The 27,998-nt window shown below is 48.4% G+C and overlaps 1 protein-coding gene across 1 annotated transcript in view; it reads left to right on the top strand.

Annotated features, from left to right (window-relative positions):
- Positions 1 to 27,998, top strand: part of poln (polymerase (DNA directed) nu) — a 520,953-nt gene that overhangs the window by 77,494 nt on the left and 415,461 nt on the right. The window contains exons 7-9 of the mRNA XM_070877627.1: positions 9,532 to 9,600; positions 14,165 to 14,225; positions 24,143 to 24,207. Coding sequence (XP_070733728.1) covers positions 9,532 to 9,600; positions 14,165 to 14,225; positions 24,143 to 24,207 — 195 coding nt within the window. The remainder of the gene's footprint in view (positions 1 to 9,531; positions 9,601 to 14,164; positions 14,226 to 24,142; positions 24,208 to 27,998) is intronic.

The raw sequence follows: 27,998 nt of genomic DNA, 5'->3' as shown, positions 1-27,998 counted from the left end.
CCCGCTCCCCCACTTCCTCCCTGCTCCCCCCACACTTCTACCCCGCTCCCCCCACTTCCACCCCACTCCCCCCACTTCCTCCCCGCTCCCCCCCACTTCCACCCCGCTCCCCCCACTTCCACCCCGCTCCCCCCACTTCCTCCCCGTTCCCCCCCACTTCCACCCCGCTCCCCCCCACTTCCACCCCGCTCCCCCCACTTCCACCCCGCTCCCCCCACTTCCTCCCCGCTCCCCCCACTTCCACCCCACTCCCCCCACTTCCTCCCCGCTCCCACCCACTTCCACCCCCACTTCCACCCCGCTCCCCCCACTTCCTCCCCGCTTCCCCCCACTTCCACCCCGCTCCCCCATTTCCTCCCCGCTCCCCCCCACTTCCTCCCCGCTCCCCCCCCACTTCCACCCCGCTCCCCCCACTTCCACCCCGCTCCCCCCACTTCCACCCCGCTCCCCCCACTTCCACCCCGCTCCCCCCACTTCCTCCCCGCTCCCCCCACTTTCGCTGCGGTATTGTGGATGCGGCCGTAACGACTCAATCAAAGCGCGCACCGCTGCCTCTCCGCCCCAGAAGCTATATTCAGCAATAAAAAAACAACCTGCTGCCTGACGGTGCTCCCGGCAGCTTTTTGTGTCGGAGCACAGTGCAGGGCGGCTCGAGACCGCCAGCGGAGGAGAAAGGATTTTTGTTTGGACGATAGATCATGGCAGTTGATGCCTGGTATCCAGGCAGCAGCCACGATGCCTTCATCCTGCGCCAGAGCAGTGTGCCCGCCGTCTTCTCGGGCCCAAACCAGGATTGTGGATGGCTGCCAGGTGACGAGGATTAGCCCCAGTACACTTGGCTGCTGACTGCTGCCGAGTATGCTTACAATGACGCTCATTCCGGCACCAGGTGCATAATTGAACACTGCATCGGGATCCAAAAGCACAGGTTCCGTTGCATGGACCACTCTGGTGGAGTTGTGCAGTACTCGTCTGAGTAAGTCTCCCTATTCGTGGTCGTCTGCTGCATGCTTCGCAACCCGGCAATCATGAGGTGCTAGCCGCTGGAGGCCGATCCAGCAGTAGCACCTCAGGAGGAGGCACTGTAGCAGGAGGAGGAGGCGCAGAAGGAGGAGGAGGACCAGGAGGAGGCCCGTCGCCAGCCACCCAGGAGGCGTCGTCACCATCCCAACCCTGCAAAGGAAGTGCAGACCCGTCTCATCGCTGATCATTTCCACTGTTAATGCCCACATCACCCTTCATCTTTGCTTTTCCATGGCCATCCCAATGAGTCCTTTCATTGGCCTTCATCAAATCAAACCTGCCCAGATATAGGAACACAAAATAAAAATGTATTACCCAATAAAGAAAGGTGCAAAAAAACAAACACAACATCTTCTCTCACCCTTGTGCATCTCCTTATTACCCCTTTTACGCAAACCTATCCCACTGGACCGCAGTGTCTCCCCTGTGGTTATCTCATGGCTCTGGGAAGGCTGCTGTGTTTCCTGTGTAGAAGCTACAGATGTCCTTCTAGGACGTCCTCTACCAGCTCTGGCCCTGGAACGGCCGGCTGGAGACTGGGCAGAACCCTCCTTGGAGGGTTCAGTCGGCCTTGGCTCGGGTGACTCCATGCTTGGAGGCAATGGCGGAGTGACAAGCCTGGGGCCAGGAATGGTGTGATCCTGAGAGAGCACATCATCATCATCATGGTCTGAGGAGCCTGCCTCTCTCCACGGGGGCGGCACATTACCACCACCACCAATCTGAGGGAGCTCAGGTCGGTGCTGTGGTGCCACACCAGAAGGTCTCCATAGCTCGTGGTGGACCCAGCCGCGAAGGCAACACTGAGGTGTCGGGCAGCATCCAGCTGAGACTGCATGAGAACAACCAGGGTCTCAAAGTCACCAGAAGTGACAGCAGTAAGACGCTCCGTGGCCTGTTGCCCAGAGTGCGTGAGCATTCTGAGCTTCCAGGGCCGAGCCATCCTCTCCAGTGCAGCACTGATACGCTCGTTCATTTGCGCCTGTGTTGTCATGGCAGCTGCCACATCACCTACGAGTCGTGGCATCACAGCTGGATCCGCATGGTCAATCTGGGAGTCCACCATCGCCTGCACACTGGCAATGATGGGCACCACGGAGTGCACAGAGCTGTCGACGATGCGGGAGGCGGACTCCTCCACGCTCTTGACCACTTCCGAACCCTTGCCACTGCTCCTAACTTCTGGGAATGCATGGCCTCCACCCTTTTTTTCATAAGCCCCAACATCGATGGGCTCGTCTGAGTCCTCTTCAGCACGACTCACGTGCGCACTCACCCCTCGGAGAGATGGCACCAGAGGTTCCCTATGGCTGTCACCATGCTGCAGCCCACTAGGCCCCGGTGCAACACCCAGTGCAGACCCCTCAGCTTTGTATATTAGATCTGAACGGGTACTCCCAGTATCTGAGCTGGTGCATGTGAGTGTAGGAAGCAGTGACGCGGTGCTGACAGCATTGACCCCTCTTCCTCTGCCTCATCGGAGATGGGACCAACCGATGGAGTAGTCTCCAGGCTCCCATCCAGGCTACAGCCCCCAATACCTTTGAGGGTGTAAGGATCACCATTGCTGTCATTGCCTTTAAGGCTGTCGTCTAGGCCTCCCTTCTCAATCTCCAGTTCATTCTCTCCCTGGCCTCGGCTGCCACTGCCTTCAAGGCTGTCATCCTGCATTGCCTTTCCACTCACACCAGTGCTAGGACCCTCGCCTTGGCTCTCACTCGGCCTCTCATCTGCAAGCATAAGTAACACAAGTGCTGCTGTGAGGGACAGGTAGGGAATTGATGCATGGAGGCTGCAAATTGCACACTTTCTGAAGGAAAGGCACAGTAAGCGCTGGTGCTTTCAGGGAGAGATAGCATTAAAGGAGGGCCTTCACTTACTCATGCTGGCCATAGCGGCAGCGGCAGTACCGGAGGCCACAGGGAAGGCAGCATGTCTGCCCACTAGCGCCTCCATCCTCTCCTTCAGAGGCATCAGGATCTAAAGCTGAGGCTCACTACCACCAGTCCTCCTTTGCTCCATCCGGTTGTGTGCAACCTTGGCCTGCAAAACAAAGAATGGATGCTGAGTAGCATCAAAAGTGAGTGCATAGGTGTGTGTCCCTAACATGCAGCTGTAACTGTGACGTGAACGGCAGCCTCAGTGACTATGTAGTGAAGGTGGGAAATGAGAAAAGGATGAAGGAGAGGCTCGCAGATGCAAGGTCAGCAGTTGGTGGAACAGGTACTCACTTTCATCAGACAAATGATATAATTCATCCCTTTTCTGCATTGGGTGGTGGTGCGATCATGAATGGAGGTCCCTGAGGGCCTACACAGCTATCTCTCTCCAGGCATTGGTTAAAAACTCCCCGAGTCAGCCTGCCTGCATCGGGGTACAGGACTCGCCTCCTTCCCTTCACAGCCTGCATCAGTGTCTCGAGTTCTGTATCGGAAAAATGGGTTGTCCTCCTTGCTACAGGTGCAGCAGCCATGGCCTTCACTCAAACACCTTCCCCCCCTTAGGGCCTAGCTGCAAACCCTGGCCTTTTAGAAGGCCAGGGAGAAGCTGGTCCGTTAAGGCCGAATCAGCAGAAGCTGAAATTCCCCGTGCAAACTCCACTCCGAGCTCCCCACCCACACTGCGAAAAGTGCCGATTCCCGCCAGCCAATACCGCCAGGCCTCACTTTTTTCTAAAAATCGGTGAATTTCGATCCATTGGCCACCACAGCCATTGCGGTGGTAATGGTGGCCAAAAAGCAGCAGGTGCGCCCTGTTTCGGGCGTACCTGAATTTCAGGCCTCAAGTCTTTTTTTCTTTTCAGAAACAGGCCAGTTGGCCCAACCAGTCCCTGCTGGCAATTATGCTCCACTCGAGCCTCCTCCCATCCTTCCTCACCTAACTCGATCAGCATAACCCTCTATTCCCTTCTCTCTCATGTGTTTATCTAGCCTTCCCTTAAATGTATCTCTACTATTCGCCTCAACTACTCCCTGTGGTAGCGAGTTCCACATTCTCACCATTCTTTGGGTAAATAAGTTTCTTTTGAATTCCCTATTGGATTTCTTGGTGACTATCTTATATTGATGGCCTCTAGTTTTGCTCTTCCCCACAAGTCGAAACACTCTCTCTGTATCTAATTTATCAAAACCTTTCATAATTTTATTAAGGTCACCCTTCAGCTTTTACTTTTCAAGAGAAAAGAGACTCAGTCTGTTTACCCCACTGTCACATCAATTGAGATTGGAAGAACACAGTTAATCTATAATCTGTTACTGTCTTTGAGAGATTACATTTTTGCATTGAATAGAGATAATAAATTATTATCCCTGAAGATAGCAGGACATGTAGATAAGGTGGTTAAGAAGGCTTATGGGATATTTTCCTATATAAGCCGAGGCACAGAATATAAGAAGGGAAGTTATGCTAGAACTGTATAAAATACTAGTTGGGCTACAGCTGGAGTACTGCGTGCAGTTCTGGTCACCACATTACAGGAAAGATGTGATTGCACTAGAGAGGGTACAGAGGAGATTTACGAGGATGTTGCCAGGACTTGAGAATTTTAGCTATGAGGAAAGATTGGATAGGTTGGGACTGATTTCTTTGGAACAGAGGAGGCTGAGGGTAGACTTAATTGAGGTGTATAAATTGTCAGACTGCTTGACCGACATCCACTTCTGGATGAGCAGAGATTTTCTCCAATTGAACATTGGGAAGACCGAAGCCATTGTTTTCGATCCCTGCCACAAACTCCGTTCCCTAGACTCTGACTCCATCCCTCACCCCAACTCCTGTCTGAAGCTGAACCATACTGTTCGTAACCTTGGTGTCATATTTGAACCTGAAATGAACTTTTGACCACATATCCGCAACATAACTAAGACTGCCTATTTCCACATCCGTATCATCGGCCTTCTCCACCCTTGCCAAAACTGATGAGATAAAATGGGGTGCCCGTTTTACACACTGCCCAAAGTTACTTTCCATTGATTGAGGAGATTTTCATCCCATCAGTGTGGGCCAGATTAGAATCCATGCCTCAGAGCAGAAAGACCAGTATCTGACCCACTGCACCAGCCAGCCCTCATAAAATAGTCTTATTATGGTTCAGTGATAACTGTACTTAGTCTGGACATAGTTACTCCCTTTTGGGGCTGCACACAGAACCAGCATAGACCTGTTGGGCCGAATGGCCTGATTCTGTGCTGCAGACGCAATGTAATGAAGAGCTGCCAGAAATAGTGACGATGCTTATTTTTGTTATAACTATCGGGAACAGGCTGGGGCTTTTTTCTCTGGAAAAGAGAAGGTTGAACTGTGACGTGATAGAGATCTTTAAGATTATTAAAGGGTTTGATAGGTTAGACGCCGAGAAGGTGTTTCCACTTGCAGGCGTCTTAACTAGGGGTCTTAAATAAGAACATAAGAAATAGGAACAGGAGTAGGCCATACGGCCCCTCGAGCCTGCTCCGCCATTCAATAAATCATGGCTGATCTGATCATGGACTCAGCTCCACTTCCCCGCCCGCTCCTAAACAGTCACTAATAAATCCAATGGGGAATTCAGGAGAAATCCAGAGAGTGGTGAGAATGTGGAACTTGCTACTACAAGGAGTAGTTGAGGCGAATAGCATCGATGCATTTGAGGGAAAGTAGTTAAGTAGATGAGGGAGAAAGGAATTGAAGGACATGCCGATAGGGTGAGATGAAGAGGGTGGGAGGAGGCTCGTGTGGAGCATAAACACCGGCACGAACATGTTGGTCTGAATGGCCTATTTCTGTGCTGTAAATCCTATGAAGCTGGGCGTGTGTTTGTGCAAATTGCATCGCCACACACAGTAGGTTATGTAAAAATAACCTACTGGTACTGTTAATAGTCTCAAGGAAACCAAAATGAGGGACAGCCTTAATTACTTCTCTGCATACTGGCTACAATAAAGGGGGACGTCTCAGTCTAGATGTTGCTCAAGCTGCAGCTGTTAGTGTTGTACCTCACTCCTCTACCAATCATAGAATTAATCATAGAAATTTACAGGACAGGAGGCCATTCGGCCCATCATGTCCGTGCTGGTCGACAAAGAGCTATCCAGCCTCATCCCACTTTCCAGCTCTTGGTCCGTAGCCCTGCAGGTTACGGCACTTCAAGTGTACATCCAAGCACTTTTTACCTGTGATGAGGGTTTTTGCCTCTATCACCTTTTCAGGCAGTGAGCTCCAGACCCCCACCGCACTCTGGGGGAAAAAAATGTCTCCTCAAATCCCCTCTAAACCTTCCACCAACTACTTTAAATCTATGCCCCCTGGTTATTGACCCCTCTACCAAGGGAAATAGGTCCATCATCACGTCATCGCTATGCACATCGCCCGGGAGTGCCCCGGACCTGAAATTGCATTCCGTCCCCTGCAGCATCGCCGGGCGAAAACAGCGACAGCTGAAGGAGGCGTGCATAGGATGGCCGGCTGCTTCGGGGGTGATACTTAAAGGCGAGACGGCCAAGGTCATTTTAATAAAACTTGCCTTCTCTCTTGCAGGTTTTTCTGCAGGGTTCCTGCCCACGATTGATCAGCCTGGCACTCTGCTTGAATCTATGCCCCCTGGTTATTGACCCCTCTGCTAAGGGAAATAGGTCCTTGCGATCCACTCTATCTAGACCTCTCATAATTTGATATACCTCAATTAGGTCTTCCCTCAGCCTCCTCTGTTCAAAGAAAACAACCCCAGCCTATCCAATCTTTCCTCATAGCTAAAATTCTCCAGTCCATGCAACATCCTCGTAAATCTCCTCTGTACCCTCTCTAGTGCAATCACATCTTTCCTGTAATGTGGTGACTAGAACTGCACGCAGTACTCTATCTGTGATCTAACTAGTGTTTTATACAGTTCAAGCATAACCTCTCTGCTCTTGTATTCTATGCCTTGGCAAATAAAGTCAAGTATCCCGAATGCCTTCTTAACCACCTTATCTGTCCTGCTACCTTTAGGGATCTGTGGTCATGCACTCCAAGGTTCCTCTGTTCCTCTACACTTCTCAGTGTCCTATCATTTATAGTGTATTCCCTTGCCTTGTTAGCCATCCCCAAATGCATTACCTCAAACTTCTCCGGATTGAATTCCATTTGCCACGGTTCTGCCCATCTGACCAGTTCATTGATATCTTCCTGCAATCTGCAGCTATCTTCTTCATTATCAACCACACAAACAATTTTGGTTCCAACTTGCCACTTTGCCCTGGATCTCATGGGCTTTTACTTTCATGACCGGTCTGCCATGTGGGACCTTATCAAAAGCCTTGATAAAATCCATATACACTACATCAAATGCACTGCCCTCACCGACCCTCCTGGTTACCTCCTCAAAAAATTCAATCAACTTAGTCAGACACGACCTTCCTTTAACAAATCCATGCTGACTATCCTTGATTAATCCGTGTCTTTCTAAATGAAGATTTATCCTGACCCTCAGAATTTTTTCCAATAATTCTCCCACCACCTAGGTTAGGCTGACTGGCCTGTAATTACTCGGCCTATCCCTTTCTCCCTTCTTAAACAAAGGTATCACGTTAGCAGTCCTCCAGTCCTCCGGCACCACACCTGTAGCCAGAGAGGATTAGAAAATAGGGAGCTAATATTCAATTCGGATCACGGCACTGGAGCAGGGTGAGAATTATGGCATGGAGTTCATGCATTTATGATCTCTGTGCAGAAGAGATGTGCGTATTAGGCATTCGGATGCACAATTTTCCAGACATAAATTCAGATGTGGAGGTCAGCGCACCTTGCACGATTATTGGGCACAGTTTGTAAATTATGTTTGGCAACATTATTGGAAACCGAGTTTTATTAATAGTGTTGCACAAAAATAATATAAAATAAGATATTGGCTTGGGTCTGCGAAGGAAGGTACTGACTGATGGTGAAGTGCTTCTCTACAAGGTTGAAGGGCAAATCAGAAACAGCCACCAATACTGTCAGTGCCAGTCGGATTTGCAATGGGTGTTTCCCCCCTCCCCCTGCCTCAAAATGGGAGGGTGGGAGGAGGGAGACTTTAGCGGGCGCAGGTGGTGGGACTAGTGTCAATCCTGGCCGACCTCATCAGTTAACGGCCTGGGTTATTCCAACAGCCGGGCCTCATTTACATCCAGCTGGCAGCTACCCACCTGAAATGGGTGGAAAGAGGCAGGTGGCCAGCTGAGGGCAGGTCAAACATACGGGGGCCTCCCGGCCTTACCAAGGGAAGTAGCAGTGCGGGGTGGGGTGAGGGGAATTGGGGCCATTTTCAGGGGTGGAAAGGGGGTGTGTGCTTGGGGGAGGTGTGGGGGGTGGGGGGGGTAGAGGTTGGTGGGGTACTCCTGATCCTTCTCGCCACACTGCGGAAAATTTTTGACTTACCTTAGTCTCCTCTCCTTCCCAGCCAGGTTTTGTTCACTTGCAGTGGGCGATTGCGGTCCTAAAGACACCATAGGACCCCAATTTGTCTGTATTAATGAGGCTCCCTGTCTGAATCAGGCAGACACCTTGGCCACCTAAAATAAAGGGCCCAGATCAATGTTTCCTCGAATTTATTTTTGGGGCCACGTGGCTCCTTTATTGGGCTGATTGGCCCATTCAGAATTCCGCACATGCACGTTTTTTCCATTAAAAAACCGGCACACCGGCTTCGCGGGTCGTCCACAGCTCTCAATGCAGCCGTGCAACTTAACAACAACAACTTGTATTTATATACCACCTTTAACATAGTGAAACGTCCTAAGGCACTTCACAGGTGTATTATGCGATAAAGTATTTGACACCGAGCCGCATAAGGAGAAATTAGCGCAGGTGACCAAAAGCTTGGTCAAAGAGGTATGTTTTAAGGAGCGTCTTGAAGGAGGAAAGAGATGTAGAGAGGCAGAGAGGTCTAAGGAGGGTGTTCCATAGCTTGGGGGCGTAGGCAACAGAAGGCACAGCCACCAATGGTTGAGTGATTGTAATCAGGGATGCTCAAGAGAGCAGAATTAGAGGAGCGCAGACATCTCGGGGGGTTGTGTGGCTGGAGGAGATTATGGAGATGGGGAGGGGCGAGGCCATGGAGGGATTTGAAAAAAAGGATGAGAATTTTGAAATCGAGGCGTTGCTTAACCGGAAGCCAATGTATGTCAGCGAGCACAGAGGTGATGGGTGAGTGGGACATGGTGCGAGTTAGGACATGGGCGGCCGAGTTTTGGATCACCACTAGTTTACGTGGGGTAGAATGTGGGAAGCCAGCCAGGACTGCATTGGAATAGTCAAATCTAGAGGTAACAAAGGGATGGATGAGGGCTTCAGCAGCAGATTAGCTGCGGCAAGGGCAGAGATGGAAAAGGAACATTGGTTCAGATACGCTGAGGCGGGTGAGAAGTCGAGTGGGAGTAGGGTGCTGAGTCTTCGCACGGCTATTTCAACTGTGCTCATGCCAAGCCGGGCGGAGTGGGTTAAAATTGCTCCCGTCGCCGTCTAATTTTTGGTCAAATGTATAGCTGCATGTCTGATTTTTCAAGTTTTGTTAAGTTGCAGGAACTCTGTGCCAGCCTTCACATTCTCTACCACCTCATGATGGATCTTCGCTCGAAATTACAGGCAAGAGTTACGTTTTTTATACACCTTCCTGTCACCACATTACAGGAAGGATGTGATTGCACTGGAGAGGGTACAGAGGGGATTTATGAGGATGCTGCCTGGTCTGGAAAATCTTAGCTAGAGGACAGATTGGATAGGCTGGGTTTGTTTCCTTGGAGCAGAGGAGGCTGAGGGGAGACCTCATTGAGGTGTATAAAATTAGGGCCTAGATGTAGTGGATAGAAAGGGCCTATTTCCCTTAGCAAACATAGAGACAGAGAAACATAGAAAATAGGTGCAGGAGTAGGCCATTTGACCCTTCGAGCCTGCACCACCATTCAATAAGATCATGGCTGATCATTCACCTCAGTACCCCTTTCCTGCTTTCTCTCCATACCCCTTGATCCCTTTAGCCTTAAGGGCCATATCCAAATCCCTCTTGAATATATCTAATGAACTGGCATCAACAACTCTCTGCGGAAGAGAATTCCACAGGTTAACAACTCTCTGAGTGAAGAAGTTTCTCCTCATCTTGGTCCTAAATGGCTTACCCCTTATTCTTAGACTGTGACCCCTAGTTCTAGACTCCCCCAACATCGGGAACATTCTTCCTGCATCTAACCTGTCCAGTCCCGTCTGAATTTTATATGTTTCTATGAGATCCCCTCTCATTCTTCTAAATTCCAGTGAATACAGGCCCAGTCGATCCAGTCTCTTCTCATATGTCAGTCCTGACATCCCGGGAATCAGTCTGGTGAATCTTCGCTGCACTCCCTCAATAGCAAGAATGTCCTTCCTCAGATTAGGAGACCAAAACTGAACACAATATTCCAGGTGAGGCCTCACCAAGGCCCTGTACAGCTGCAGCAAGACCTCCCTACTTCTATACTCAAATCCCCTAGCTATGAAGGCCAACATGCCATTTGCCTTCTTCATCGCCTGCTGCACCTGCATGCCAACTTTCAATGACTGATGTACCATGACACCAGTCTCGTTGCATCTCCCCTTTTCCTAATCTGCCGCCATTCAGAAAATATTCTGCCTTTGTGTTTTTGCCACCAAAGTGTCATCTGCAAAGTGTCATCTGCAAACTTGGAGATATTACTCTCAATTCCTTCATCTAAATCATTGATGTATATTGTAAATAGCTGGGGTCCCAGCACTGAGCCCTGCGGCACCCCACTAGTCACTGCCTGCCATTCTGAAAAGGACCCGTTTATCCCAACTCTCTGCTTCCTGTCTGCCAACCAGTTCTCTATCCACGTCAATACAAGGTCCCACACAAGAAGCTGGTGTGCAAAATTAAAGCACATGGTATCTCATTTCAATGAGATCCCCTCTCATTCTTCTAAACTCCAGTGAATACAGGCCCAGTCGATCCAGCCTCTCCTCATATGTCAGTCCTGTGTGGGACCTTGTCAAAAGCCTTTTAAAAGTCCAAATACACCACATCCACTGGTTCTTCCTCGTCTACTCTATTAGTTACATCCTCAAAAAATTCTAGAAGATTTGTCAAGCATGATTTCCCTTTCATAAATCCATGTTTACTTGAACCGATTCTGTCACTGCTTTCCAAATGCGCTGCTATTTCATCTTTAATAATTGATTCCAATATTTTCCCCATTACCGATGTCAGGCTAACCGGTCTATAATTCCCCATTTTCTCTCCCTCCTTTTTTAAAAAGCGGTGTTACATTAGCTACCCTCCAGTCCATAGGAACCAATCCAGAGTCGATAGACTATTGGAAAATGATCACCAATGCATCCACTATTTCTAGGGTCACTTCCTTAAGTACTCTGGGATGCAGACTATCAGGCCCTTGGGATTTATAGGCCTTCAATCCCATCAATTTCCCTAACACAATGTCCCACCTAATAAGGATTACCTTCAGTTCCTCCTTCTCGCTAGACCCTCGGTCCCCTAGTATTTCCGGAACATTATTCTGTCGTGAAGACAGAACCAAAGTATTTATTCAATTGGTGTGCCATTTCTTTGTTCCCCATTATAAATTCATCTGATTCTGACTGCAAGGGACCTACGTTTGTCTTCACGAATCTTTTTCTCTTCACATATCTATAGAAGCTTTTGCAGTCAGTTTTTATGTTCCCAGCAAGCTTCCTCTCATAGTCTATTTTCCCCTCCTAATTAAACCCTTTGTCCTTCTGCTGAATTCTAAATTTCTCCCAGTCCTCAGGTTTGCTGCTTTTTCTGACCAATTTAAATGCCTCTTCCTTGGATTTAACACTATCCCTAATTTCCCTTGTTAGCCACGGTTGAGCCACCTTCCTCATTTTATTTTTACTCCAGACAGCGATGTACAATTGTTGAAGTTCATCCATGTGCTCTTTAAATGTTTGCCATTGCCTATCCACCGTCAACCCTTTAGGTATCCTTTGCCAGTCTATTCTAGCCAATTCATGTCTCATACCATCGAAGTTACCTTTCCTTAAGTTCAGGACCCTAGTCTCTGAATTAACCATGTTACTCTCCATCTTAATAAAGAATTCTACCATATTATGGTCACTCTTCCCCAAGGGGCCTTGCACAACAAGATTGCTGATTAGTCCTTTCGCGTTACACATCACCCAGTCTAGGATGGCCAGCCCTCTAGTTGGTTCCTCGACATATTGGTCTCGAAAACCATTCCTAATACACTCCAGGAAATCCTCCTCCACCGTACTGCTACAAGTTTGGTTAGCCCAATCTATAGGTAGATTAAAGTCGCCCATGATCACTGCTGGACCTTTATTGCACGCATCCTTAATTTCTTGTTTGTTGCTGACCCCAACCTCACTACTACTGTTAGCAGAGGGGTCAACATCCAGGGAGCATAAATTTAAAGTAATTGGTAAAAGGTTTAGAGAGGATTTGAGGGGAAATTTCTTCATGTAGAGGGTGGTGATGGTCTGGAACTCACTGTCTGAAAGGGTGGTAGAGGCAGAAACCTTCACCACATTTAAATAGTACTTGGACGTGCACTTGAAGTGCCGTATCCTACAGGGCTACAGACCGTGAGCTGGAAAGTGGGATTAGGCTGGATAGCCTCTTGTTGGCCGGCACGGACACAATGGGCCGAAATGGCCTCCTTCCGTGCTGTAAACCTCTATGATTCTATGACTTTTTCAGAATGTTATTTCATCTCCTGTGGCTTAACCGTCCCAGTAATTGACCAATCTTGTACCAGAAGGAGCAGATCCAGTTCCCCTTGCGGTAATGGAGACAACAAAAGAAAATGAATCCTGACAACATAACTGCATGTCAGGCTAATAAATGTAATAATATTCCATTGAGTAATGCAGTAAAAGCCACCGTAATATCACCGGCTGCCTAATTACATTATATTCTAAAAAGAAATGGATATTTCCCCGATGTAGATTCCACCTGCTGCTGTGTTACGATATTATTGCATTTTATTAAGATTCTTCAATTTTTAGCCCATTTGTTTTCTGGGAAGCCTGCTTATCGGTATTTCATAGAATAGATTCATAGAAACTTACAGCCCTTTGGCCCACTGTGTCTGTGCTGGTTCTTTGAAAGAGCAGTTGTGTTCGAAATTCAGCCTCCCGAAAATATCTCTTACCGTCGGAAAGCGGCGGCTATGCGGCGGAGTTGAATGGCTGCCGATTTGGGGTTGAATGCCTGCCGCTTGCAAAATTCTCCTCGGCAGTTTTTCTGGCGGTCCCCACATCCGCCGGCTGCTGCCGACCCCACCGAAGTGCATCATCAGAAGGCGCATCACCAACCTCCCACACCTCCATCGAAATTCACCTGGAAAAATCTTTGGGCCACCGCGCGGTGCCCCCGACAGCTTTTTATGTTGGTGCACCATGTTCGAAGTGTGTGTGATATGGCTGTTATTCAAGGGGAGGGCGCACTGCCGCGGCCGCCATTTTATTTTTTTGTCGGCCCTTCTGCCAGGTCGGGCCAATAATTATGTCCCTGGGTTCGGCCAGGCCACCAACAGGCAGCTTGGGTGCCAGGCCGCTGGCCCAGCCAAAACCCTCCCTGGTGACCCACTGGACTGAACTAAAATAATGGCAGAGCTCGCAGTGGCTCGCCCCTTTAAGTGAAGGGGAGAGACGTGGTGATACACACGCGTCATGACGTCATCAGCATCAGGCTGATGACTGACAGCGGCGGAGACTGCGTCCCGCCTTCACTTCCGCCCCTCGAGAGTGCTCACTGCCACATGACCGCCCACATCATGACGGACTTCCGGTCTGCCGGGCAAAAAAGCCAAAGAGCGGAACTTCGCTCAAGAGGCCACCTCATCCACCGCGGCGGAAAAAAAACTTCAACAGCGGTAGATGCGACTCTGTTTACATAAGAACAGTAGATTTAGGCCCCTCGAGCCTGCTCCGCTATTCAATAAGATCATGACTCTTCTTCGATCTCAACTCCACATTCCCGCCCGATCCCCATATCCCGCGATTCCTTCAGTGCTCAAAATCCTGTTTTAAACGGACGAAAGGCACCGATAAACTGGCCAGCAGAAGAATGCCATAAAACCCATTAAGTGTTCGTCAGCTAATATCAGCAATGGGTAATATCGCAGCTAAGATGTTTCTGTTCTGAATCCCACAGGCCCAAGACCTGTGGAAGCTATTCTGCACGGTCGAGCTCCGATTGATCCCCGTTTTGGCAGGTGAGCAACCTTAAACTGTCTGTACGAGCGTCGCGTACTGCTACAGTGTTAACGGATACTTCAATTCTGCACACGGATGGCAGGGGGCTTGGTAGTTACTGTTTCCTTTGGTTATACGGAGGTCCTCGACTAGGCTTATGTAAAGTCCTGACCCTGCAGTACAGACTTACACGAGGCACATGCTGAAGTCAAGGTCACTCTGAACCTGCACCTTTATTTCACAGCTCTCAAGTGCCACACTTGCCTGAGACCTGCCTTTATATACCTGTGTGGGACGGGTGTGCAGTGTCTCCTGCAAGTGCACCCCTGGCGGTAAAGTATGCTTGTGGTTACAGGTCATATCTCGTTACAGTCATGGAAAGCGTGGTAAGATACAGTTATATACAGTAGTGTGAGATACATGACATCACCCTCCCCCAAGATCTTATTGTCTTTATAGATTCAGTCTCTCAGGTGGTCTGCGCTCTCGCGTGGAGCGTCTTAGCTGTGGTTCAGTTGTTTGCCTTGGTGTCTGTTCTTCTTTCGATGTGATTGCTGGTATCTCGCCTGGGCTGTCTGTTTCATTCAGTATGATTGCTGGTATCTCGGCTGGGCTGCCTATTGAGACTGCCCTTTGCTCAGGTTGTTCCCTCTGTCTGTCCACCAGGTGTGGTGTGAGTTCCACATTGTAGTCTGCCTCTGGTTCTGCAGTGTTGTTGGTGAATCTACTTTTTACTTGGTCTACATGCCTCCGGCATGTTTGGCCATTGTCCATTTGTAAAACCAGTAGCTTGTTTCCTTCCTTGCCTGTTACTGTCCCTGCAAGCCATTTGGGACCCCTGCCATAGTTTAGCACAAACACTTTGTCCCCTATCTCATTCCACCTCCCCCTCGAGGTACTCAGTTAGCTTCTGGCGCTTTGCCTCAACAATTTCATGCATGTCTGGGAGGATTAACGAGAGCCTGGTCTTTAAGGTTTATTTCATCAATAGTTGCGTGGGGGGAACCCCAGTCAACGAATGTGGACGAGATCTGTATGCCAGCAGCAGTCGCGACAGGCGGCTCTGCAGCGTGGGACCTTGGATTTTTAACATGCCTTGCTTAATGATTTGCTCGCTCCGCCTGGCCATTGGAGGCCGGCTTGAACGTGATTTATGCCACGGTCAACTATAAAACTTGAAATTCTGTGCTGGTGAAGCACGGACAATTATCACTGACCAATATGTCAGGAATTTCGTGCGTTGCAAACATGGTTCTAAGGCTCTCCACAGTGGTGGAGGTGATGCTCGAGTTTAAAATGGTGCACTCGATCCACTTTGAAAATGCATCGACGACTACGAGGAACATTTTGCCAATGAATGGGCCCGCATAGTCTACATGTACCCGCCACCACGGTTTGGTGGGCCAGGGGCTTAGGGAGGGCCTTCCTGGGGGCATTACTGAGTCGGACACAAATGGTGCACCGCCGGACGCAGAGCTCCAAGTCCGCGTCAATGCCAGGCCACCAGACGTGGGATCTGGCTATGGCCTTCATAAGGACGATCCCCGGGTGCTCGTGGTGGAGCTCCCGGACAAATGCCTCTCTGCCTCGAAAGGGCATAACTACTCGGCTGCCCCACATTAGGCAGTCTGCCTGCAGTGATAGTTCATGCATGCTCCTATGGAAAGGTTTAATCTCCTCGGGACAGGCATCGCGAGCCTCTGCCTAGTCACCAGTTAAAACACATCTTTTGACTAAGGATAACGTGGGGTCGCTGTTCGTCCAGGCTCTGATTTGGCGAGCCGTCATGGGCGAACCTGTGGATTCAAAGGCATTGATTGCCATGACCATCTCACAGTCCTGTTCGTCGGACCCTTCCGTGGTCACCAGGGGTAGTCTGCTAAGTACGTCGGCACGGTTTTCTGTGCCTGGTCTGTGCCTTATTGTGTAGTCGTAAGCTGCCAGCATGAGTGCCCACCGCTGAATGCGCGCCGAGGCGTTGGCGTTGATTGCCTTGCACTCGGATAGCAGGGATGTGAGGGGTTTGTGGTCGGTTTCTAACGCAAACTTGGCCCCAAAAAGGTATTGGTGCATCTTTTTGACACCGTACATGCACGCGAGCGCCTCCTTCTCAACCATACCGTACCCGCGCTCCGCCCGCGAAAGTGACCTGGAGGCATACGCAATGGGTTGTAATTTACGCGCATCATTGACATGCTGTAAAACGCACCCAACCCCGTATGCTGACGCATCGCATGTGAGAACTAGTTTTTTACCTGGGTCAAAAAAGGCTAAAACACAGTTGGAACATAGAAGGTTGCGTGCCTTATTGAAGGCGCGTTCTTGGTCGTCCCCCCAAAACCAATCGCACCCCTTTCTGAGTAGCACGTGGAGAGGCTCCAGCAGCGTGCTCAAGTTCTGCATAAAGTTCCCAAAGTAATTGAGTAGCCCGAGAAAGGCGTGCAGTTCCGAGACATTCCGGGGCCTGGGTGCCAGGCGAATTGCTTCAGTTTTGGATTTTGTTGGGCGGATTCCATCAGCGGCAATCCTTCTGCCCAAAAATTCAACCTCAGGCGCGAGAAACAGACACTTGGATTTCTTAACTCTTAGGCCTACCCGATCCAATCAACTTAGTACTTCCTCCAAATTGCGGAGTTGGGAGTCGGTATCCCTGCTCGTGATGAGTATGTCATCTTGAAATGCAACCGTCCCCGGGATGGACTTGAGCAGACTCTCCATGTTGCGCTGGAATATAGCAGCTGCCGACTTGATGCCGAATGGACATCGATTGTACATAAAAAGACCTCGATATGTGTTGATGGTGGTGAGTAGCTTAGACTCTTCGGTCAGTTCTTGCGTCATATACGCAGATGTGAGATCTAGTTTCGAGAAAAGTTTTCCTCCAACCAACATGGCAAATAGGTCCTCCGCTCTGGGCAGCGGGTATTGGTCCTGTAGGGAGACTCTGTTTATGGTAGACTTGTAATCCCCACAGATTCGTACGGATCCATTAGGCTTCATGACGGGGACGATGGGACTTGCCCAGTCGCTAAATTCCACACGTGAGATAATGCCTTCCCGCAGAAGCCAGTCCAGTTCGTGTTCAATCTTTTCCCTCATCACATAAGGCACAGCTCTAGCCTTGTGATGGACCGGTCTCGCATCCTGTGTGATGTAGATTTTAACTTTAGCCCCTTTGAAGGTGCCCACACCTGGCTGAAAGAGATATTCAAAACGACTTAGAACTGTTGAGCAGAAGGTCCGTTCCTCTGACAACATGGTGTGAACATCATTCCATTTCCAATTTAGTTTTGCCAGCCAGCTTCTCCCCAACAGTGCTGGGAGATCTCCGAGGACAATCCACAGGGGAAGTCGGTTCACTATCCCTTTGTGTGTGACTGAGAGCATGGTGCTGCCAAGGACTGGGATGATTTCTTTGGTATAGGTCCTTAGCTTGGTGTCGATCCTTGTGAGTTTTGGTCTGTTGCTTTTGTGCGGCCACAGCTGTTCAAATTGAGAGATTGACTAGCTCCCGTGTCCAGTTCCATGTTGACGGGTATCCCATTGAGTAGGACCCTCATCATTATTGGAGGCGTCTTGTTGTAAGAAAAGTGGACATTGATCGTGTTGACCTGCTGTACCTCGGCGTCCTGGGCACTGTCCCCATCGTCTTCTGGTCCGCTTTCTGACCCTTCCGATTCGTATACCAGCCGAGCTGCTGTTTTCTGCACATGCGAGCCAGATGTCCTGTATAGTTGCAGTTTCTGCAAACAGCATGCTGAAATCGACACCCCCTTGTTGAGTGCCTTCCCCCACATCTCTAGCACAGACCGCTTCCATTGTTTTCGAAGGATGAGCTGCGTCTGGCTGATCTCTCTTGAGCTTCTCTCAGTCTGTAGTTGATTGTTCGCATTGTGGGTTGATGAGGTGTGAACGGCCGTTCATGTGGCCCTTGATGGCAACTGCCTGCTGTTGAAGGCCTGCTCTCCTGCCTTTGTCTGTGTGTGGGGGTAATGGCTGGTTTCACGCTGTGAACCCCTTGTTCCGATGTTTTGTTGGTTGTCGTACCCGCAGTATAGATCAACCTCGTTTCTTCTTCTCCTGCCAAGAATGTCTGTGCAACCAGTGCTGCTGCCTCTAGGGTCAAGTTCGTGGTCTCTATGAGCTTTCGGAATATGCCTGCGTGGCCTATTCCTTCAATAAAAAAATCTCTCAGTACTTCTTTCCTTAGTTCATCGGAGAACTCACATAAACTAGCCAGCCTCCGAAGTTCCGCCTCAAAGTCGGGTATGCTCTGGCCTACACAGCGTCTGTAGTTGTAGAACCTGTGTCTGGCCATGTGTAGGCTGCTTGCTGGCTTCAGGTGGTCTCTCAGCAATGTGCTCAACTCCTCAAACGACTTGCTTGCTGGTTTCTCAGGTGCCAGCAAGTCCTTCATTAAGGCGTATGTTTTCGAGCCACAGCTGGTCAAGAGATGGGCTCTTCTCTTGTCTGCCTTATTGTCGTCCAACCAGTCTTTGGTTACAAAGCTTTGCTGGAGCCTTTCTATAAAGTCCTCCCAATTGTCTCCAGCATTGTATTTCTCATCTGAGCCGTTGGTAGCCATTCTGTGGATTCTTTAATCCCATAACTCGTCGCCATTGTAAAGTCCTGACCCTGCAGTACAGACTTACACGAGGCACATGCTGAAGTCAAGGTCACTCTGGACCTGTACCTTTATTTCACAGCTCTCGAGTGCCACACTTGCCTGAGACCTGCCTTTATATACCTGTGTGGAACAGGTATGCAGCGTCTCCTGCAAGTGCACCCCTGGTGGTAAAGTATGCTTGTGGTTACAGTCATGTATAGCATGGTAAGATACAGTTATGTACAGTAGTGTGAGATACATGACAGCTTATATTCTCTGGAATTTAGAAGAATGAGAGGGGATCTCATAAAAGCATATAAAATTCTGATGGGATTGGACAGGTTACATGCAGATAGAATGTTCCCGATGTTGGGGAAGTCCAGAACCAGGGCTCACAGTGTAAGGATAAGGGATAAGCCATTTAGGACCGAGATGAGGAGAAACTTCTTCACTCAGAGAATTATGAACCTGTGGAATTCTCTACCACAGAAAGTTGTTGAGGCCAGTTCGTTCGATATATTCAAAAGGGAGTTAGATGTGGCCCTTATGGCTAAAGGGATCGAGGAGTATGGAGAGAAAGCAGGAATAGAGTACTGAAGTTGCATGATCAGCCATGATCATATTGAATGGTAGTGAAAGTTTGAAAGGCCGAATAGCCTACTCCTGCACTATTTTCTATGTTTCTATGTTTGTTGGTCTCTTCATCGAATATTTGTTTTGATCACTTTTTCCGTTTTGAAGCAGATGAGAGAGTTGAAATCTATCTCTGCGTGATCTTTAGTGTCCCTAGGAACATAGGTACAGGGTAGGCCATTCAGCCCCTTGAGTCTCTTCCGCCACCACCATTCAATTAGATCTTGGCTGATCTGTATCTCAACACCTTGGTTCTTTAATACTGGTTAGCACCTTTATTCAACCTGACACAAATGCCTGAAAAAAAATATCACTCGGAGAAACTTCAATTCTCTTAGAGTGCTTGGGTAACGTAGAGGGCAGCCATTGTGGTCCACGCTAATTTAGTCGTCCCACAGTCCTAATTTGGAAGGTGAAGACAAAATAAGAAACCTATTTGCTGATCACAAAAGTGATGGAGAACCATGCAGCTCATTGGGGGTGGACTGGCTCCTCCAAAATGCAAGGATTCTTTGGAATTCTCTCAATCTCCCATGTGGCCAGTCCGTCTGCAGCTCCTCCTTACATAGAAACCGACAGCCCCTTCTTGCTTTCCTCCGGTGTATCACCTTGGAAATACGGTGCAGGATATCAGTGTCCAGATGCTTGGCGTATCTGTATAAGAACATAAGAACATAAGAATTGGGAACAGGAGTAGGCCATCTAGCCCCTTGAGCCTGCTCCGCCATTCAACAAGATCATGGCTGATCTGGCCGTGGACTCAGCTCCACTTACCCGCCCGCTCCCCATAACCCTTAATTCCCTTATTGCTTAAAAATCTATCTATCTGTGACTTGAATCCATTCAATGAGCTAGCCTCAACTGCTTCCTTGGGCAGAGAATTCCACAGATTCACAACCCTCTGGGAGAAGAAATTCCTTCTCAACTCTGTTTTTGAGGCTGTGCCCCCTAGTTCTAGTCTCCCCGACCAGTGGAAACAACCTCTCTGCCTCTATCTTGTCTATCCCTTTCATTATTTTAAATGTTTCTATAAGATCACCCCTCACCCTTCTGAACTCCAACGAATAAAGATCCAGTCTACTGAATCTATCATCATAAGGTAACCCCCTCATCTCCGGTATCAGCCTAGTGAATCGTCTCTGTACATCAAATTTCACAGCACAAGAACAGGCCATTCGGCCCAACAGGTCCTTGCCGGTGTTTATGCTCCACACGAGCCTCCTCCCACCCCTCTTCAACTCACCCTATCGGCATATCCCTCATGTGTTTATCCAGCTTCCCTTTAAATGCATCTATCCTATTCGCCTCAACCACTCCCTGTGGTAGCGAGTTCTACATTTTAGCCACTCTCTGGGTAAAGAAGTTTCTCCTGAATTCCTCATTGGATTTCTTCGTGACTGTCTTATATTCATGGCGATTAGTTTTAGTCTCCCTCATAAGTGGAAACATAAAATTCCTCCCTACGCTACAGATGCATTAGCCCAGTCAACCCAAACCAGTTTAAAAGAACAGGTTAATCGTTTTGTTAAAATAGCAGGGAAAGGAGTTCCCTGCTATTTTGCATGCTAGTCTAACTTCATTTCAAGGCCTCTTGGTACACGCTGCAAAGTCTACTTGACGAAAGCAGGCAGCAAGGTACATTTGGGGTAAATTTGTGGTGTTCTGTTCCCTGAATTTCCGGTGAGCTTTGTAAATCGGGCCGCCTTGTCCTGGTACCCTGATCCCTGGCTCCCGATGAGCGAGGCTCACTGCCGCGAGCAGAATCTTACAAAACTTGCTCCATTCTGGAGTTTTCCTCCCCTATGCGTTTATGTTTAGATGCAATTGAAATCCTGAAATAAGGGAGGATTCCTGGTCTTGTGCGGCTGTTGTAGCTGCGAGCCATACTTTGGTAATGCGATTCCAGTCTTGGAAGAACATTTAATTTGCTTGACAACACATGTTGGTTACAAAGCAACATATTGGACTGGATTTTCCGGTCTTCTGTGCTCCGTTTTTCGCCCGAAGCGGCAATGGCGGCGGTGGGGTCTTCTGGGCGGGCGGTCAGCCCTGCAACGATCCTCGGGTCCGGTTCTGCGGTGGCGCGGAGCAGTACCGCCTGGAAGAGCTGCGCCGGTGTGCAACGCCCCTGGTTGCAACATCGGCGCGAGTTTGAGCTCCTGCCCAACCAGTCCGACCGGAATTGCGCCTCACACTGACTGCCTGGGAAATCAGGGCGGTTCAACCATCCCGTCAGCGAAGAGGTGAGTAATAGACTCCTAAGGTAAGTGTGATTGGTTTTTCTTTTTCTTTTTTTTACAACTTGTGTTGTGGTGTGGGCAATGTTTTGTGAATTTTTTTTTGTGTTTTTTTAGGTTTCTCTCCCCGCCCCCATACGTCTCTCGGAGCGCTCCCAGCCCGACTCTTTAACTCTTTAACACCGCCGCTGAAGAAGGCCACAGCCTCACTGGACATCCGGGAAAAAGCTTGTTTTGGCACCGCTGGGTGGGCTGAAGATTTTCCAAGGGGAATGTTGACGTCGGGGGGGGGGGGGGGGGTTAGATCGGCGGTGCGCATGGTGATGACGTGCTTACCATGGATCATCAGCAGCGGAGCGGTGGGGGAGGGATCGGGGCACTGCCCGGAAAACTCGGGAGGGCAATTGGGCTAACAGGAGCGACCACTCCACTCCCCAGCGTGGCCGCTGATTTGCGATGGTAACAGGCCTTAAGGAGAGGGGCAATTTCGGCCCCTATACCTGTATTTCTGAAGCTCAGGATCCCGTAAGCTTTTTTTAACTGCTTTCTCAACCTGCCCTGCCACCTCCAACTAGGCCTGCCTGCTGATTTAATTGAGCGCAGCGCAAAAGCTCCCTCGCAACGCGCTCTTTCCGGCGGTAACATCAGCAGAAGGCTGAAGGGATAGGTGTGGCGTTCTTGGGCAGTCAACTTATTAACAGTACATTTTGAAGTGAAAAACTGGCATAGATGCAGGACATGTATGAGCTAAGACTATTTTAATCCCTTCGTCCAATTTGTAATTGAAGACTTTTAGTGGGACACACCAATTACGTTATCACGATACAAAACAATGGTGATCCTGCCCCGTCCCGTCTCCTCCCGATTCTCCAGACAATACAGATTGCTATTTCACATCTTTATGAGATATGGGGCTAGTTGAGAAGTTACGGGGTGAGGAATTTGGTAGTTGGGGCACTAACTTTTAAAAGTTTGAAAACTTAGCGACAGGCGCTAATAGCTTCAAACTTTTAAAAAAAATTGACGGTTGCGCTCCAGGAAGGAAGTGGAGCACTAAGAACATAAGAACATAAGAAATAAGAGCATGAGTAGGCCATACGGCCCCTCGAGCCTGCTCTGCCATTTAATATGATAATGGCTGATCCAATCATGGACTCAGCTCCACTTCCCTGCCTGCTCCCCATAACCTCTTAATCCCTTATCGGTTAAGAAACTGTCTATCTCGGTCTTAAATTTATTCAATGTCCCAGCTTCCACAGCTCTCTGAGGAAGTGAATTCCACAGATTTACAACCCTAAATCAGCACTTCCTTCCTGGACCTCAATCTGCAACAGGAGGGGCAGTGAGTGGAGCAGCGTTGCACACTAGGCCATGCACTACTGCCGCACTGAAAGGCTCTTTCCCTCCCTTAAGGGGAAGGGCCATCGTTGCAGGCTCTGCAAAGGAACAACAACTTACCTTCTCCACGTCGGCAGCCGCGATCTTGCCCGATCAACCCGGCACTCGAGCACAGCGCCTGGCCGATCGATCACGGGCAGGAACCCGCAAGAAAACCTGCAAGAGAGAAGGTAAGTTTTTTTAAAGTACATCGGCCACCTTGCCTCTAATCATCGTCCCTGAAGAGGCCGGCCACATGATGCACGCCTCCTGCAGCTGGCGGTGTTTTTGCCTAGCACTGCTGCAGGGGGCGGAACGCAATTTCGGGTCCGGGGCGCTACGTATGATGATCACGTCATGATCTTCGGGCGAAAGAGATCGGGGCGCAACGTTGTAGCGCCACCACAAAACCATTTGCACCCCGTTTATGCCCCCCATGGAGGCGTTAACGGGAGGTGCAAAGGAGCCCAATTTCACATCCATGGTTTTCTATACGATCAATAAACCCTCGATAAATCTTAATATTTCTCCGTTTAGCGGGCTCATCAGCATTTTCTTGATGTAAACTGTTTCTTGATGGAAAGATCAAAAAATAAATTAAATTAAGCAACTACGGAAAAAAAAGCCAGCTCAATCTGGATCATATTAAAAAACTTTTGCAATAAACTAAAAGACAATTAACGTCAGTTACTTGGGTGTAACTTAGCACGGTAAATGTGAATTGTACAGAATGTTTACTGTATGGTTTATAGCTCACCGCTGATTTCTCCTGGTTCTACGCGCTGTCAACAGCTACACGCATGGACGTGCTTTGGAGAGGGCGGTAAGTCGAGCGGCGACGTCCAATATCGCTGAGCACACGTCACTTCAGATTTGCATGCTGGTTGACGTCAGGCTCCTGGTAACTAAAATACTTGCGGGGAGCGCAGGCAGTGCCCCTGACTGCCGAATATGGGTGGACATGGGCGGAAGCAAGGCGGCTACCATTTTTTCTTCAAAACCAGCCTTAACGGCCTGCACTAAAGGTTTGAATTTCTTTATAAATGTCAGGTTCAGTGATGAGACTTTTGTCGTTTATTTGCAGTGATGGAAAACTACAGAATACATGTCAATAAAGAAGATCTAAAGAGAACATCTGAACTGCTCGGGGTATCGTATCCAAGCTCCTTTTTGTAATAATTTTTTCATGCTGTACTTTTGCATTTGATTAAAATGGTAGAGGATCTTCTGTGGTGTTGTTCACAGTGAATTGGATGATGCACTGATTTATAATGACGGCAATTATACCACGCAAATGGTAAAAAACTCGCTTGTTTAAGGCGGCCAGTCCTTTCATGGCCACAAAGTGTAAATGTTACAAGTAAACATCCAGTGGTATTCAACATTTAGGAAGGATAGACAGAAAGGAAAAGGAGGCGGGGTGGCGTTGCTGGTTAAAGAGGAAATTAATGCAATAGTAAGGAGGGACATTAGCTTGGATGGATGGAGCTACAGAATACCAAAGGGCAGAAAACGCTAGTGGGAGTTGTGTACAGACCACCAAACAGTAATAATGAGGATGGGGACAGCATCAAACAAGAAATTAGGGATGCGTGCAATAAAGATACGGCAGTTATCATGGGTGACTTTAATCTACATATTGACTGGGCTAACCAAACTGGTAGCAATACAGTGGAGAAGGATTTCCTGGAGTGTATTCGGGATGGTTTTCTAGACCAATATGTCGAGGAACCAACTAGAGAGCTGGCCATCCTAGACTGGGATATGTGTAATGAGAAAGGACTAATTATCAATCTTGTTGTGCAAGGCTCCTTGGGGAAGAGTGACCATAATATGGTCGAATTCTTTATTAAGATTTAAGATGGAGAGTGACACAGTTAATTCAGAGACAGAGTCCTGACCTTGGGGAAAGGTAACTTCGATGGTATGAGACGTGAATTGGCTAGAATAGACTGGCGAGTGATACTTAAACAGTTGACGGTGGATGGCAAACATTTAAAGATCATATGGATGAACTTCAACAATTGTACATCCCTGTCTGGAGTAAAAATAAAACGGGGAAGGTGGTTCAATCGTGGCTAACAAGGGAAATTAAGGATAGTGTTAAATCCAAGGAAGAGGCATATAAATTGGCCAGAAAAAGCAGCAAACCTGAGGACTGGGAGAATTTTGTAATATAGCAGAGGAGGACCAAGGGCTTAATTAGGAGCGGGAAAATAGAGTACGAGAGGAAGCTTGCTGGGAACATAAAAACTGACTGCAAAAACTTCTATAGATATGTGAAGAGAAAAAGATTAGTGAAGACAAACGTAGGTCAGTTGCAGTCAGATTTATAATGAGGAACAAAGAAATGGCGGACCAGTTAAACAAATACTTTGGTTCTGTTTTCACGAAGGGAGACACAAATAACCTTCCGGAAATATTAGGGGACCGGGGGTCTAGTGAGAAGGAGGAACTGAAGGATATCCTTATAAAGCGGGACATTGTGTTAGGAAAATTGATGGGATTGAAGGCCGATAAATCCCTGGGGCCTGATAGTCTGCATCCCAGAGTACTTAAGGAAGTGGCCCTAGAAATAGTGGATGCATTGGTGATCATTTTCCAACAGGCTATTAACTCTGGATCAATTCCAATGGACTGGAGGGTAGCTAATGTAACACCACTTTTTAAAAAAGGAGGGAGAGAGAAAACGGGTAATTATAGACCGGTTAGCCTGACATCAGTAGTGGGGAAAATGTTGGAATCAATTATTAAAGATGAAATAGCAGCGCATTTGGAAAGCAGTGACAGGATCGATCCAAGTCAGCATGGATTTATGAAAGGGAAATCATGCTTGACAAATGTTCTAGAATTTTTTGAGGATGTAACTAGTAGAGTGGACAAGGGAGAACCAGTGGATGTGGTGTATTTGGACTTTCAAAAGGCTTTTGACAAGGTCCCACACAAGAGATTGGTGTGCAAAATCAAAGCACATGGTATTGGGAGTAATGTACCGACGTGGATAGAGAACTGGTTGGCAGTCAGGAAGCAGAGAGTCAGGATAAACGGGTCCTTTTTAGAATGGCAGGCAGTGACTAGTGTGGTGCCGCAGGGCTCAGTGCTGGGACCCCAGCTCTTTACAATATACATTAATGATTTAGATGAAGGAATTGAGTGTAATATCTCCAAGTTTGCAGATGGCACTAAACTGGGTGAGCTGTGAGGAGGACGCTAAAAGACTGCAAGGTGACTTGGACAGGTTAGGTGAGTGGGCAAATGCATGGCAGATGCAATATAATGTGGATAAATGTGAGGTTATCCACTTTGGGGGCAAAAACATGAAGGCAGAATATTAGATGGCCTCAGATTAGAAAAGGGGAGGTGCAACGAGATCTGGGTGTCATGGTTCATCAGTCATTGAAAGTTGGCATGCAGGTACAGCAGGCGGTGAAGAAAGCAAATGCTATGTTGGGCTTCATAGCTAGGGGATTTGAGAATTGGAGCAGGGAGGTCTTACTGCAGTTGTACAGGGCCTTGGTGAGGCCTCACCTGGAATATTGTGTTCAGTTTTGGTCTCCTAATCTGAGGAAGGACGTTCTTGCTATTGAGGGAGTGCAGCGAAGGTTCACCAGACTGATTCCCGGGATGGCAGGACTGACATATGAGGAGAGACTGGATCAACTGGGTCTTTATACACTGGAGTTTAGGAGGATGAGAGGGGATCTCATAGAAACTTACAAGATTCTGACGGGACTGGACAGGTTAGATGCGGGAAGAATGTTCCCGATGATGGGGAAGTCCAGAACCAGGGGGCACAATCTTAGGATAAGGGGTAGGCCATTTAGTACTGAGATGAGGAGAAACTTCTTCACTCAGAGAGTTGTTAACCTGTGGAATTCCCTACCGCAGAGCATTGTTAATGGCAGTTCATTGGCTATATTCAAGAGGGAGTTAGATATGGCCCTTACAGCTAAAGGGATCAAGGGGTATGGAGAGAAAGCAGGAAGGGGTACTGAGGGAATGATCAGCCATGATCTTATTGAATGATGGTGCAGGCTTGAAGGGCCGAATGGCCTACTCCTGCACCTATTTTCTATGTTTCTATGTAACATGGTCTGAGGTTATTCAGAGTTCAAAATGGCTTGGTCGGGGACCTTGTGGTTGGAATGTGCTCAGCAGTTTCAGTTTGCAGCTCAGAGGCAACCAGCATTTTAAGATTGAAATTTACCGTACAGATGAGGCCACTTGGCCCATCGTGTCTGCACTGGTCTAAAAAGAGCTATCCAGCGTAATCCCACTGTGGTCTGCAGCCTTGCATGTCCAAGTACTTTTTAAATGCGATGAGGGTTCCTGCCTCTACCACACTTTAAAGCAGTGAGTTCCAGACCCCCACCACCTCATCAATTGCCGTTTTTGGATGAGAGTTCCAAACTTCAACCACCCATTGTGTGTAGAAGTGATTCCGAATTTCACTCCTGAAAGCTCTGGCTCTAATTTTTAGACTCTATCACCTGGTCCTAGAATACCCAACCAGGGGAAATCGTTACTCTCTATCTACCCTCTCTGTTCCCCTTAATATCCTGAAAACTTTGATCAGATCACCCCTTAACTTTTTAAATTCTAAGGAATACAACCCTAATTTGTGTAATCTGTCTTCGTAACTTAACCCTTGAAGTGAGGGTATCATTCTGGTAAACCTACACTGCACTCCCTCCAAGGCCAATATGTCCTTCCTAAGATGTGGTGCCCAGAACTGCTCACAGTACCCCAGGTGTGTTCTAACCAGGGTTTTGTATAGCTGCAGCATAACTTCTACCCATATAACTTCTACTCCTACAACTTTTACCCCCTTGTATTCTCGTCCTCTAGATATAAAGACCAGCATCCCATTAGCCTTTTTGATTATTTTCTGTACCTGTTCGTGACATTTTAATGGCCCTGGATCCCAAGTCTCTTTGGAC

This window comes from Pristiophorus japonicus, chromosome 1 (genome assembly GCF_044704955.1).
Source record: "Pristiophorus japonicus isolate sPriJap1 chromosome 1, sPriJap1.hap1, whole genome shotgun sequence".
Taxonomy (NCBI): domain Eukaryota; kingdom Metazoa; phylum Chordata; class Chondrichthyes; family Pristiophoridae; genus Pristiophorus; species Pristiophorus japonicus.
This window is presented reverse-complemented; position numbering and strand designations above follow the sequence as displayed.